General features: G+C 42.1%; 2 protein-coding genes across 2 annotated transcripts in view; both read left to right on the top strand.

Moving 5' to 3' along the window:
- LOC306917984 (uncharacterized protein) overlaps positions 1-15,245 on the top strand; it is a gene marked incomplete at its 3' end in the record, with an annotated part of 316,989 nt that overhangs the window by 196,954 nt on the left and 104,790 nt on the right. The window lies entirely within an intron of this gene.
- LOC306917985 (cysteine/serine-rich nuclear protein 3-like) lies at positions 1,411-11,853 on the top strand (the record flags this gene model as incomplete). The annotated part of the gene is made up of 3 exons (XM_079530885.1): positions 1,411-2,801; positions 11,415-11,466; positions 11,722-11,853. 3 exons carry the CDS (start codon positions 1,411-1,413, stop codon positions 11,851-11,853), a joined length of 1,575 nt encoding a protein of 524 aa, XP_079387011.1.

Here is a 15,245-nt window from a genome sequence, read left to right as displayed (position 1 = left end):
TTCAATAGTTAGATTGTACATATTTATCCAGATACTGAGTAAGTCATTTTTGGATGAACTACTATACTGCTTTTTAAGGTTTATTATAAACCAGCAGTTGTTATGCACCACATGTGGAAGAACTCCCAGAAAACAGCAGGTATGCTGGCACTCTTATTTATTTTACATCACAATGAAATACTGTTCTGTTTCCCACTGCATTTGATTGAGTTTTTCTTTCTCTTCTGCACTGTAATGTTTTATGTATTTTTGTTTTAGTTATGATTTTATATATGTTTCCTGATGTGTGCAAAGCACATTGAAATGCCTTGTTGGAATTTGCTATACCAATAACGTTATTTTATATGTATGCTGGCTCCTGCTTTGACTTTAAGAAACTCCTCAATGGATCACTAGACTAGTAGACTAAATATTGTTCAACCAAAGTGGACTGTTATGTTCAAGTGGACTCTGTTTTCGACCATTGAATGGTTTTTCTCCAGATTAACTGGAAAACCAGTTCTTAAAGGGGCATTCCACTCATTTTCAAAATTTTACTATGTCATTATATACCTTAGAGCTGCATTAAACATGCCAAAATATTAGACAAGTTGTTTTGATTTTGTACCAAAACTCCCCAGACACATAGACAAAGCGAACACTCAATGGAAATCAGACTTTGAATAGGGGACACATTAGCACATTCCAAACCAGCCTGGGACAAGAAGCATAGAGGTGTCACTGACACCAAATGGGCCATTAGACACCGGGCTCAGGAAACAAAAGAGAAACACATGTAAATTTGTCTTTGTTGAAATGGAGCCATGGGGTGAATTAACCCCAATAAGGCTAAATAAACCAAAAGTCCTACAACAATAAGGTAAACTTAAACTCTTAAACTTAAACTGGAGATAATCTAAGAGTGATTGGATTAGGCTTCCTTCAAGTACATGGCGAATGCACTAATTCCTTGCAATGTACTTACATACACTTACATATGTTGCGACCTTCGGTCGCAACATATGTAGGTACATTGCACTGAAGTCCCCAGGTCCCCCCAGTCGAGATTGTACCTGTAACTTGGGGGAAGTCTATTATAATTATTACTGATTCTCCAGTAAAGACATGTTGCCTCTACAAAAACCACACTACAAATGAAAGAAACCAGAACAAGAGAACACACACCCATTGATTCTGATTGGACGGAATTAAACAATGGCCAAGTAAACCACACCCATCAACAAAGCTAATTGGCCGAATGACTATGAGTCACGCCCACCATTAGGAACACATAAAACCAGGGCTCCAGCACAACTAATCATACTTCTAACAGAATCTTGCCTGAGGAAGGACCAACCAGTCCGAAACATCTACTTTTCCAGCTCTCCTTTATATTTGATTCCGTCGTGAGTGAAGCGCCACCGTCGAGTCATGAGAGGTATTCTGAAAAGAAAGTTTGAGGAGGTCGACGATGAAGATCCATTCTACTCCTCACCTCCATCATCGTCCCTGCCTTCTCCTGCCTCCACGGAATGGGATTCTGATGGGGAGAGCAGCTCCTCAGAAAGCCAGGACTTTACAACTAATGGTTCTGCTTCACCTGCTGCCAGTCAACCCATCCAGTCTATTCTGAAGAGGCCAAAGCTGGAAGGGAGGCAGAGCAACGTGCGCTTTGATCTGGTGACGGTGTTCTACTTCCCACAATGCCAGGGTTTCACTAGCGTACCCTTTCGCGGGGGTGCCAGTCTGGGCATGTTGCACAGGCACAGCACTCTCCGCAGGTACACAATGGCAGAGCACGCCCTGGAACAACGGAGTTGGCGCAGAGAGAGACTACGAGAGAGACGGAGAGAGGAGAAGCTTGAGGCTTTGAGACACCAGTTGATGGCCAATGGTACCATTGACCAGAGAGAATCTGAGCGACTGACTGCAGACCAGGTCCCAGACGGAGACACTGACGTCCACATCACCGACGCCGAGCTGGAGGATGGGAACAGCTTCCTGCAGCAGTACTCCTACAAGCACAGACAGGCACTCCTGCGAGCAGCAGGTGTGAAGCACATTGACAAAGAGGAGAAGAGACAGCTGCATTCCCTGCGTGTCTTCAGGGAGGACTCTGGATGCAATTGCCAGGGTTTCTGTGAGCCAGAGACTTGTGAATGCAGTCTGGCAGGAATCAAGTGCCAGATGGACGCATGCCTCCCATGCTGCACTAAAGACGGCTGCGCAAACATTCAGGGACGCGTAGAGTTCAACTCCAGACGCGCGCAGACCCACTACATCGACACCGTCATGAGGCTAGAACTAGAGAGGCTACTACAAGATGATACGCCTGACCAACTGGACCACCAGAGCGCGGCTCCAGAAGATCTCCAGTTGGATGTGGACCAGGGACCCCCAGCAGGGGATGCCCCGGAAAAAAGATGTCCCTTCGGGTTTTCCGCCGAGGACGAAGGGCTTCCTCTCACCATGCCCCCCACCCCTTCCTACCATTTCAGTCCAGAGCGCTCCGTGGTGGAGGAGAACAGCTGTAGCAGCGACATGACCGACTCCGCGTGCTCCCCTTCCCAAAGCGAAGACTCGGATGACGTCGGGGGAAGCCCGGGTCTGGTTGACATGGACGATGGAGCTGCAGGGCTGGCCCACGCCCTCAGCCTCTGTGACAATGACAATGACACATATAGGGCCTTGTTTGCAGACTGTCTCGATGAAAATGCCAATCAAGCCACCGATTTCCTTAGTGACAGCTCGCTTGACGATTTCCCCAACACTCCCTCCCCCTCCATAGACTACTCATCGGGCAGTGACGTCTTCATGGACCTGTTGCAACGAATGCTTCATCTGGATCCAGAGGGGAGGATAACACCTGACCAGGTGTTGGACCATCCCTTCATCACCATGCCTCACCTATGACCGTCTCAAGGTGTTTGTGGGGCCAACCATTGCAAATGTAATGCACTCCCAGTTATTGGTATTGGATTTTGTGTACAGTACATGTTTGACTATGACAACGCCACAATATGGTGATGTCGGCCAACACTGATCCAGACAGGACACTATGCTACCTAAGACACTTCAGTCAACTGAAACTGAGATCATGTGTGACCCATGGGGTGTACCATTTGTGATCACAGTACTCTTAGTAGTTATACTGTAAGAACACATGCACTATCACTGACTGTTACTATATGACTATATACTATACACACTGCTGTTGCAGTGCTGCTAATAGATGATGTTATGTATACACTTACATGTGTGATATTATCTGCTGCTAAGTGTTGTCTCTCACCTGCACAACAGACTGTGATTCTATATTAGTATATTATATACATTTCATGTGTTTATTTTACATTTTGTATTTAATATTGCACTTGCAAGTTTATATTGTACATACCAGTACTGTATATGACATCACATCAAACTGCATTTGATTGAGTTTTTCTTTCTCTTCTGCACTGTAATGTTTTATGTATTTTTGTTTTAAAATAAGCATTTCTAATTGTATGTATTATTCCCTTGCACATTATGTAGGCCTATATTAGACATGTTATATTAGACATTGTGTTATGTTCACATCATTGGCTGCATTCCAACTGAGAAGAAATTAGCACAATACATTTTGTAAATAATTGTTCTATTGATATATGTTTTAAGTTGTAAACATGGTTGAAATAAAACGTGTTACCTTGAAATATGCATTGTGTACGTTCTTAAATATGGCCCAGAACAGGTTTTAAAACATTCATATTTTCCAGTTAACTTATATCTCTACATTTATTGATTGTATACTAGATAGAACGTCCTTGCGGTCATGTTTCCATCCATCCATGTCCTATATATGTATTAGTAAAGGCTATTAAATTAGTGTCTATTTGGGGGTCCTTGGCGTGACGTTTGGGAACCACTGATATACAGCAGGGTATAAAGCCTTTTAAAACAAACAGCAGCATGTTGTGCACTCACTGTAAGTAAACATTGCACTTTAACATTGTCACCACAAACAATAATAGCAATGATTGTTACAAGAACATATAGCCATTTTAACACACCTGAAACATTGCACACTAGAAAGCTGAAAGAGTGATAACAGTTCCATGTGATGATAGACCTATTACTGTAGTTCTGCTGAAACTCATCAGAGTCAAAGAGGTGTGAAATGGTCTCAGTTCATCCAAAATGTGATCATTAGCAGGTGATCTGTCCAATGCCAGACAACGAGTGACCATTAACACGTTAATCTCTGCATTTGAATGCATATAGTGAATGAAGCATCAGCCATCATCATTTAGCATGTGTACATTTTAACATGGGGAAAGAATGTGGGGTTTGTTCATTATTTAGCATTTGAAAAACATTGAATAAAAGTGCATTCATCACCACCATATTGAGAGAGAACCCTGCAAAAATGTATCAGCTTATGTTTTTGTTCAGTGTATTTTCATTCAATCCCTTCCAGTTTCACTATGACTTATATGACTGGATATGGAGACAGTAACCTCTGTTACTGAACAAACAAATAATTAATATAGGATATAATTGAATAAGTATAATGATATATCCTGATTTATCTTGACTTATCCTGATCATTTATTAATACTATGGACACATGTTTCTGCACACAGGCCTACACATTACACAATGGGATTTCACTGTAAATATAGATAAGAAATGAAATGAAACCAATAGCGCACAATAGGATATGAGACTTTGATTTGACAATATACTTATTTGCTGTTCCAGTCCTGTACAGAAACCAGACCACTGTCTTCTATACTAAAGTGGAAACAAATTGAACCTACATTACAACCTAACACATAAAATACAAGGGGTGCTGTATATAGGCTACTTGTAAAAGACAAGATGTGAAGGCTTGTCTACTATTTATAAATATTGTTTGAAACAAATAGGCCTAACTGTTTTACTTCCGTTTTCTTGTTTTTAATAAATGTTTAAAGTCAAGATTTGTTTTTTATCTGTGGTTTGTAAGTGTTCCAAGATAAATTAAGATAAATGGGATGTAAATCACAGTATGAGCAGTTGTTTCTTCACCAGAGCTGGTTCTCCTTGGTTCTGATGTTACTGAAATAATGTGGAGAAATCCTCAAGATGAATGGCTCTGCTGCAGTAACAATGAATTCATATCCACTTATTCAATAGTTAGATTGTACATATTTATCCAGATACTGAGTAAGTCATTTTTGGATGAACTACTATACTGCTTTTTAAGGTTTATTATAAACCAGCAGTTGTTATGCACCACATGTGGAAGAACTCCCAGAAAACAGCAGGTATGCTGGCACTCTTATTTATTTTACATCACAATGAAATACTGTTCTGTTTCCCACTGCATTTGATTGAGTTTTTCTTTCTCTTCTGCACTGAAATGTTTTATGTATTTTTGTTTTAGTTATGATTTTATATATGTTTCCTGATGTGTGCAAAGCACATTGAAATGCCTTGTTGGAATTTGCTATACCAATAACGTTATTTTATATTCATGCTGGCTCCTGCTTTGACTTTAAGAAACTCCTCAATGGATCACTAGACTAGTAGACTAAATATTGTTCAACCAAAGTGGACTGTTATGTTCAAGTGGACTCTGTTTTCGACCATTGAATGGTTTTTCTCCAGATTAACTGGAAAACCAGTTCTTAAAGGGGCATTCCACTCATTTTCAACATTTTACTATGTCATTATATACCTTAGAGCTGTTGTGTGGAAATAATTTTAAAAAAGTCACCCCATTCTGTTTCCTAGAACTGGAGGTCTGAAAAAAACACCATTAACGTGGTGACATCTTGGTGATGTCATCAAGCTTTATTTAAAATCCAGCTTTTAGCAGTGCTTCAGTTGTGCCAATACAAATATTTGTAACAAAAATAATAATAATACACAAAACCAAAACTAATAAAACATCAACAACAACAGGGGACAACTAAGCTCTTTCATGTAGGCCAATGGGGGCCACGGCCCAATAACCCACGCCCCCCCCCCTCCCTGCCTCCCCCTTCCCCTCAACAACAAACACCTTGTGAAAGGTGTTACCTGATTGGCCAGAGAGGGGCGTGCTACTCTGACCAACCAGGTTACAGCTTCACTAAGTATCCTGACTAGACTGCATATATAGTGTTGGTAAATCAGTGTTTTCTTCAGAGCAGATCATTTGAACCTACAGAAAGCAGCAGGAGAAAGATAGAGGACAAACACACCATGACTACATTAATGACCAGGAGACAACAGGAGAGCAAAGGTAGGAGGTCTGAAAAAGCATCGCTTTGAACCATTCCAGCGCTCTTCAAGGACATGTACAGGTAAGCATCAACCACACAGTACACTTCTCGTCTTATCTTATCTTGAAATAAAATGTATTATGCAACTTGAGTAAATACATGTGAATTACACATGTTTCCATTTACCTGCAGTTTTATTTCTATATATTACTTACTGTCAAGGCTAATGTGAAACTATTAGCCTGCTAGTCAAACTTGTACATAATCGTAGCTTGATGAATTCATTGTGTTAGTGATACAATTAATGTGTAACTCAGCTCATGTATTTGTTGAGCCGAGCGTATCAATCACAGATTTAATAGTTCACAGCTTTAATTGATCATGTTTGGGGAGTATTATTTTGTGTATGATATTCCATAGAGTCACTCACAAGGGTCTAAAATGTAGGTGCTCAGAAGAAGCAGTTGCCTTTTCAAAAACCTTCCGTGGGCAAATCCGTCGAGGTCACCACCCCAATGGCCGACGTCCTGACTACGATCGTCCCCCGACACTCCATAATGTCCTTCCCCACTAGCTCTGATCCAGAGTGGGACAGAGTCGAGCAGGACGCAATGAACTGCTTGTTTAGCTCGGATCCAGAGGGGGGCAGAGTCAAGCTGGACGGCGTGTTCAACTCTGTTGATGTCCCGTCCCCAACACCAATGGTCATGGTGACCTCCAGCTCCTCCCAACACTCGGACGGTCCAGAGAGTTACATGGTGTCTGAGATGGACCTGCTGGACAGAGGCCAGTACCTGGTCCAGAGCTTCATGGGGGAAGGAAGCTTTGGGACGGTGGCCAAAGCCATCAGCACGTTCACCGGTGACACAGTGGCCATCAAGATATTGAAGAATCGCCACAATCACGATGAATTGGCAGCACATGAGGTAAGCAATAGCATTGTTCTTGAAGATTTTAATATTTGGCTCTGATTTATCATTAAGTTATCTAATCTAAATCTTTCTTGTATTCCTAGATGGCTGTGTTGCAAATGATGAAAGTCCTGGACCCTGACACGTGTGGAACAGTGAGATTTTACGACAGCTTTGTGCATAAAGGATTGAGATGCATGGTGTTTGAGTCTCTGGATGTTAATCTCCTGGATTTCTTGAACGAGAGACATGTCCCTATGTCCATGATGGAGACGAGATGCATCATACAGCAGGTATGGCTTTGACAATTACATTTTAAAGTGATGGAAAAAATATTGATACAAAGATACTGAGTTGAATTTCTGAATTTCTGATCATGCTCTTTATTCTTGTCTTGCAGCTTGCCATTGCACTCCAGGCCCTGAAGGGAATCGGTCTGATCCACACAGACATCAAACTAGACAACATCATGCTGGTGAACCAACGACAACAACCCCTCAAAGTCAAACTCATTGACTTTGGTCTGGCCGTTCCTGTCTCTGAGACCAAGCAACGGAGGATCAGACCTCCTCTTGAGTATAGGTGAGCCTTATTATCTGCTTCACTGAAAGCTCAATGCAAACAAATATTAAAATGGAAAGTGTAACGAGTGCAATTGAGAACTTGAAGAAACTTGAAAGTTGCTAACATTATCCTTTTCTTTTACAACCCACAGATCACCAGAACTCTTCCTGGGCCTCCCGATCACAGAGGCACTTGACATGTGGTCACTGGGCTGTATGGTGGTTAACCCTTAGAAGAGCAATGACGCCAATTGGCGTCAAGTAATGACATTCTGGAGGAGAGCAATGACGCCAATTGGCGTCTTTCTCGTTTCTTATTAATCTAAACATATTAATATGCTCCGGAGCGCTGTTTAAATTCCTTAGCTTATATTCCAACTACATTACCCAGAATCCCCGTGTCACGTGACACACGTGTATGCTTTCCTATTGGAAACTGACGCCCAGCCCCCAGTGAACAGGGGGGTTGGTTGACTCCTCCGAGGTGGGCACTGGAGGTTTGCAGTCGCCGCAAAAAAAACAATCTGAAAAATGATCCATCCGTATCCAGTGGCATTCTCCAGTCCCACTGTCCCAGACCGTTGGCCGGGCTGCAACATCCACCCTCGCGGATTACACGTGTGCAATGTTTTTTCTTCTCCCCACCGGAGTTACCACCAAGGCTGATGCCTTCGCTAAAAGGTAATTTTATTGTATTCGAAAATGCCCTAATATGACATGTCTAGTAAGACGATCCCTATATTTGGCCCGAGCCGACCTAGTGCTGATATCAGATAGATGTGGTAGAACCATATATGGATAGATCTAACTGGTTTAGTCAGAGTGACAGGCATAGTCGGAGAATATATAACAAGGGTCGGTACTATAGGTGATCGACGTAGCTAACAAACATCTGATCAAATTAATGTATTGTACTGTGTCTTTGTGGGCCGAATCGTGGCATACAAATAGATGTTTGTATAATTAGTATCACGATAAAATAATATGGCGACGTTAGAATGACACCACCAATGAGTGATCGCGGGTAATGTAGCTGCCCAGCGTATATCCAGCACCATCTCGTCACCACATTCCACTGGCTGTTGGCTAGTAGTAGTTGCTAACAAACACTGCACAAATGGTACTGGCTATTGGCCGGGCCACAAGCCCGGGCAATAGCCAGTACCAATGTTGCTGGATGATTGCGACGCAATGGTGCTGGATATACCCTGGGCAGCTAGCTACATTACCAGCGATCACTCATTGGTGTTTCATTCTAATGTCGCCATATTATTTTATCGTGATACTACTTATACAAGCATCTATTTGTATTTTTCATGCCACGACTCGGCCCACAAAGACAAGATAAAAGATAAAAGATAAAATCATTTGATCGCCAGCAGCCGGGTAAAACGCCATGTAATAGTAGCGTGCACTGACTACAGCTAAAATGTTTATTTCCTTTTATATATTTAGAACTGTCATCAGATGAGGAGGAGGAGGATGAAGAGTCAAGACTGCGATGGCGTTCTCCGACACTGAACCGGATTCATTCATTTCAGGGGGGGCAGTTTTTGGGTGTTTTTTTTATTTAGCCTACTCACACATAACCTGACTCCGCCAGATGGGGCAGCAGAGAGTACACTGGGTTCCCCCCTCCTGCTCCCATCTGTGAACTCTCAGGCAGACTTGATGCCCGGCCACAAAGCTGCTGCTAGAAGTTGCTCACAAAACGGCCTGGCCAATCAGCAGCAGCTAGAAGCTAGAAGCTGCTGCTAGAAGTTGCTAGAAGCTGCTGCTGATTGGCCAGGCCGTTTTGTGGCCGGGCATCAAGTCTGCCTGAGAGTTCCCAGATGGGAGCAGGAGGGGGGAACACAGTGTACTCTCTGCGGCCCCATCTGGCGGAGTCAGGTTAACTCACACACACACACCGTCAAGGACTGGGTTTGGGGACATTTGGGAGGAGTAGCTCTGATCCATAGCTCTAAATGCGCATTTAGAGCAATGGATCAGAGCTAGGGGAGGAGTAACTGTTTTGTATGTAGGCCTATTTATTTTCTGTAATATTTATCATTTTATTATGTTAGTAGTCGTAAAAAAAAAAGACGCTTTTACAATGAGTTAGACCTGTCATGACTATTTTGTTCACTATTGTGAGGTTTATTGTATATGACTAAGCAAGTTTCAACTGTGATTTACTCTGTAACGGTAGATGGTAATAACTCAATTTCCTTTTTATAATACAGTATACATTCAAGTCTATATTTTGATACATATCATGGGCACCAAGTCATATCAAAACAATGTCCTTGGATGTGTTTTTTTTATCAAAACTGTGTTTCTTCATAACAGGTTTTTGAGATACATGCATGAATAGACAAGGTACTGGTAAGACTATGTAAACATGGTATATATCAAAATGTGCGTTAGAATGTCTAATTTTACCCCAAAAAAGAATTGAGTTTATATGATGTTCCAATTCAGATGTATGGGGACTTTTAGCTGGATAGGTCAGATTGATCATGACTGACCATGCTATTTATAGATGGCAAAATATCTACAGTGGTACATGTGAGAAACTTTTTATTTTATTTTAATTGAACTAGACAACCCACCCTTTAAAATGAGATATTGCATGGCTATGTACGCCCAGCAGAAAAAAAGTTATTTAGAAAATAAAACTTCAACCGGGCATAACTTTTTTTGTTGTCCTAGAAACACTACCCAGTGTAAATGCAGGCTCTTTTAAATGGCTTCCAACACAAAAACTAAACATTTTATCAACTCAGTTCATTTTTTTCCTGGAAGCAGACAAGTCAAGCTTTCTCTGAAGGTCTTTCGTTGTCACACATTCACAACAGAGAATTTTCAATAAATCATTCAAAAACGGGATTATGCCATAGAGAAGTCTACCTACTATATAGAAATCCTTGAAACTCTCAAAGAGTTAAGAATGAGGACCTTCCCGGGGACTTCGTATTGTGGGAGGTGGGGTCTTTCTCCCTGTCCCTCAGAGTAGCAATTGAACATGGTTTTATGTATAGCATTTAAGCTGCCCTGAGAGCAGCATTCAAAAGCTGCCCTCAGAGCAGCAATTTTGCGTGCGTGCGTGCGTGCGTAGAGAAAGATATTAATCATACTGCTAAAAAAGACAAAGATTGGGCTTGATCCTATTTTAGAATGGCTGTACACCTATTGGACAGTTGCAGAAACGGCATTGCCTTCCTTAAAGATTTGTTTTTTTTTGGCTTTTTGCCTTTATTGATAGTTACAAGTGAAGATAGACAGGAAAGAGGGAGAGAGAGAAGGGGAGAGACATGTAGCAAGGGCCATCATGAGCGGGACACGAACACGCAACGCGCTGTCAGGCCAGAGCCTATATGTGGCATGCGCCTGGACCACTAGGCCAGCGGGCGCCCGGCATTGCCTTCCTTGACCGTGCATTAATTAACTTGTGTTCTGTGACATGTTCTGTATTTAGTTAGTTTTACTTTACTATTTTCATGTGATTTTGTAATATCGTGTCTTAGTTCCAGTTAGAGTTGTGTTACCCTTGTGTGCTTTTATTTTGTATTGTTCATTTGTTCCTAGTGTTTCCTGTATGCCTTGTTACTGTTTGCCTGCCTTGTCTAACCTGTACTGTGATTAGCCTAGTGTGTCCTCTGAGTTCCCCAGCCTATCAGTGTTGATTGTCAGTTGTGTTCACCTGTGTCCTTTTATCCCTGTGCCTTACTCCCCTGTTCTTTCAGTTCCTTCAACTCTGTTGGCTGCCCAGAGAAGAGTACTGCCGCTACACTCCAGGTTAGAGAACACAATCTATACGTGTAGGTGCAAGACTCGATGATGCATGATAGAATGAAGAAAATGCCAGCACTCAATATATGTCCTTTTTCACATGATTTTATTTACCTCTGACGAGCAGACAATTTGTACGCGTTTCGGTCTAGTTGGCCTTGACTATTCTGTCTGCGTTTAGGTCCTAAATCCTGCCTCGCTCTGTGACACCTTCCCTCTGCAGTGATCTAAAAGTGACTGCAATCTGTCTTTTTCTCAAAGCCCTCGAAGATGATGATTGAACAAATCATTAAGAATGAGGACCTTCCCGGGGACTTCGTATTGGGGGAGGTGGGGTCTTTCTCCCTGTCCCTGAAGAGTTTCCGGGCACTCTATAGAGCACCGAAGTCCTGACGTCACTGCCCTCTTGAGGGCAGTGAGCGAAAAGGTTCATGTATGTTTTTATAAGCATTGTACTCTCCATAGGGGGATTTTAGATCGCCTCATATAAGAACTGTGTTTGAAAAATAAACCGATCACCCCGGCCTTTTCACTCATATGGATATGAAGCATCGACTGAAGGTGGAAATGTACAAATATACCCAAAGAGTAACAAAATAAGCGTTAGAAACGAGCCAAACAACCCAGAGTCTACATTTCCGGGTAGGCTGCTTGAACAGAAACTGAACGGTTCCGGCGACATGGAGTGAGCTCGGAACACAGAGCCCCTAACAAACATTTCAAGAATTTAGTTATAAACCCTAATCTGCCGAAAACCTAAAGCCAATACTTTGGCTAAATCAAACGAATGAACCGTTGTTGGTAATGCCAGCGAAGAAAAACAAGACGAAAAGTGCTACGAAGGAAACCACAGCTAGAACGCTGAGAAGCCACACCGCTGTGATGACAATCTCACTCAATCAGTCTGAGCTTGCGGCTCTAATTCGTAAAGTTTTACGAGAAGAACGCGAAGCTGATCTACCCGCACTTCGTGCAATAATAAGAGAGGAACTTAAGACCTCAGTGGAGAATATCAATATCCAACCACAATTAAAGGTCATGGAAGAGTCCATAAACAAATGCAAAGCTGAAGTGGATGAGGCAATCACAATAATGGATGAACGCATCAACGCTCTGGAGCTGTCTAGTATCTCTCTTAAACTAGAGAATGCTAAATTAAAGGACGAGATTGAACGACTGGAGACGCACAGTAGGAAATTTAATGTGCGTGTAATTGGGCTGGATAATGGAATCGAAAAAGGGAAGCCCACCTCATTCATGTCTGCTCTCTTTAAAGAAATATTCTCGCCAGCGGACCTGCCCTGCGAGCCCTCCGTAGAAATCGCACATCGTGTGGGGCCACAGAAAACCAAAGGCCGCACAATGATAGTAAGACTGCAGCGGCTCCAGGTGAAGCAAGCCATCATACAATTATCGAGGAAGAAGGGAACCATCAACTTTCGTGGGATGAAAATAAGGATCTACTCGGACCTGACAGCAGAGGAAATGAGGAGAAGAGCCACATTCAATGGACTAAGAGACAGATTACGCACCGATAATATCCGACACGGAATCCGACACCCGGCGACGCTATTAATCACAATCGACGGCGAAACTAAGTCCTTCCTGGACTCCGGAGAGGCCGAGAAGTATTACGATACCCTCGTCAAATCCGCAGCCCCCCCAATCTCTGCTGACTCGGAGTCCTACCCGGAGCCAGCCGCTGAATCCGCTCCGCCCGTGGTGGAGAATGGTGCGTAAAGAAGGCTCTCCAACCCCCCCCCCAAACACAGCTATCTCAGTCCCCCTGAGAGACTAAGGTACTTTACTTTGTTTTAAATTGGGGGATAACGGAATGAAGAACGCCATGATCTGACTATAGACTGAAATACTTCAGCAACAAACTGAATAGAGTCAGATTTGGATGGTGCCCGCGTTGATGATCACGCATAAACTGGATAAATGCCAAATGTGATATATGATATTCATTAGACCCACTCTAGAACACGAACTATTCTCAACATTATGTTTTTGGTTTATCTCTTATCCTACTGTATTATCGGAATGCCCTGGCCTGAACATGTTGTAATTTGTCTGACCATGAGATAAGCTGTCAGAGCGGACTAAACTTGTATAATTGAATCTATTTAATTTGCACAGCAGCCTGAGCCCGAATGAACGCCGCTCTTAGTTTCTCCTCAAGCTTAAACTATCAAACTACCCTAACGTAGCTATAGTAGGAGTTTCTAAATATTATTTTAATTTACTATACTCAATAGGCACTCAAGGCAACGCAGTAGATTATTTAAACAAATGGTATCGCTGCCGTGCAAAATCAGAATAATTGAATAATTAACTATAAAAAAAAGATGACAAAATGAAAGTGTATGGAGCCCTGAACGATTATGTAGAGAGTAGGATTAATTATTATGTGGACATGGTTTAATACATGTCTGTTGATACTCCCCTAACCGATCTCGCCTATTTACTTTAACTCAGTTTATTTGTATGAGCTTTATGGTGTAGTGATGAGGCCTTATTAGCGAGGCCTCGACAACTGCGCTAAAGTCTGCCTCCCGGTGCGGGGCTGCTGCTGCGTGGTGGGCCCGACACAGAGGCCCATTTGGTTAATTTACTGATCGGGTGTACCTTTAGCACAGCCACTAAACAGACGGTTAGGTCCACTTAGTCTGCCTATTTATAACCTTAATCTTTTGTGTTTATTCGTTTATTTTCTTTTGTTTATTTGCTCGCCCAGGTATCATGATGTATTTATACTTGATGAGAATAATTAAGGGGTGTGGAAAAGGCCATAAGTATAGGCCCTTAATTTTTAAAAAAAAGGAAAAAGACAGTCTATTTGTTTTTGCATTCTTGTACTGTGTTGTTTAGCTGAAAACGCCAGAAATAAGATTTCAAAACCTGCAGTATCTGTCTACACCCCCCCTCCTTTATATTGTTACTCTATCTATGGTTTTTTGTTTGTTCTTTGTCTTCCTTCTCGGCTTATTTGCCTGCCCAGGTATTATGGTGTATTTAAATCCATAGTGAAAGAAGACAATGTCCTGGTAATGATAGTGAGAAAGTCGACAGGGTGCTAAGAATGCCATGTTTGGAAAAGAGAAGAAAAAAAAAAAAAAGTAGTCCAGGACAGATTTTTGCTTTCTTATGGTGTTGCTTCTCGTGTGTGTGTGTGTGTGTGTGTGTGTGTGTGTGTGTGTGTGTGTGTGTGTGTGTGTGTGTGTGTGTGTGTGTGTGTGTGTGTGTGTGTGTGTGTGTGTGTGTGTGTGCGTGCGTGCGTGCGTGCGTGCGTGCGTGCGTGCGTGCGTGCGTGCGCCATTGAGAGGCAACAATCCTTATTTGCCTGCCCAGTTATTATGGTGTACTTAGGGCCTTAGTGAAAGAGGCAATGCCCTGATAATGAGAAAGTTGGTAGGATACTGACACGGTCATAATTAGATCTAAAATAACTAGTTTAAAAAAAAAAAAAAAAAAAATCCACCTTTTATTTTTACTTTTATTTCTATTCTGTTATCTTTTTGCTTCATTTTTTTCCCCCTTTCTCCTCCTCATATGCGTTTGTGCTACTCCCTCTTGAATGTATGTGTATACACACTTATTGGTGTTTATCTACTCCATCTGTGGACGTAGTATAGGAGTAAAGGTTTGGCTAATACCACGCTTGGTTACTCTTTATCAAATTGAAAAGATTAGGAAAATCTATATATACGAAATTGGGGCGGGATCGTGGAAGTCCTACAACATAAAGAGTCACGTGCTGGCTTTGAGGGTGATCACTCCTTCCC

This window comes from Electrona antarctica (genome assembly GCF_951216825.1).
Source record: "Electrona antarctica genome assembly, contig: scaffold_40, whole genome shotgun sequence".
In the NCBI taxonomy this organism is placed as follows: Eukaryota; Metazoa; Chordata; class Actinopteri; order Myctophiformes; family Myctophidae; genus Electrona; species Electrona antarctica.
Note: the sequence above shows the minus strand (reverse complement) of the source record. Positions and strands in the feature narration are given on the sequence as shown.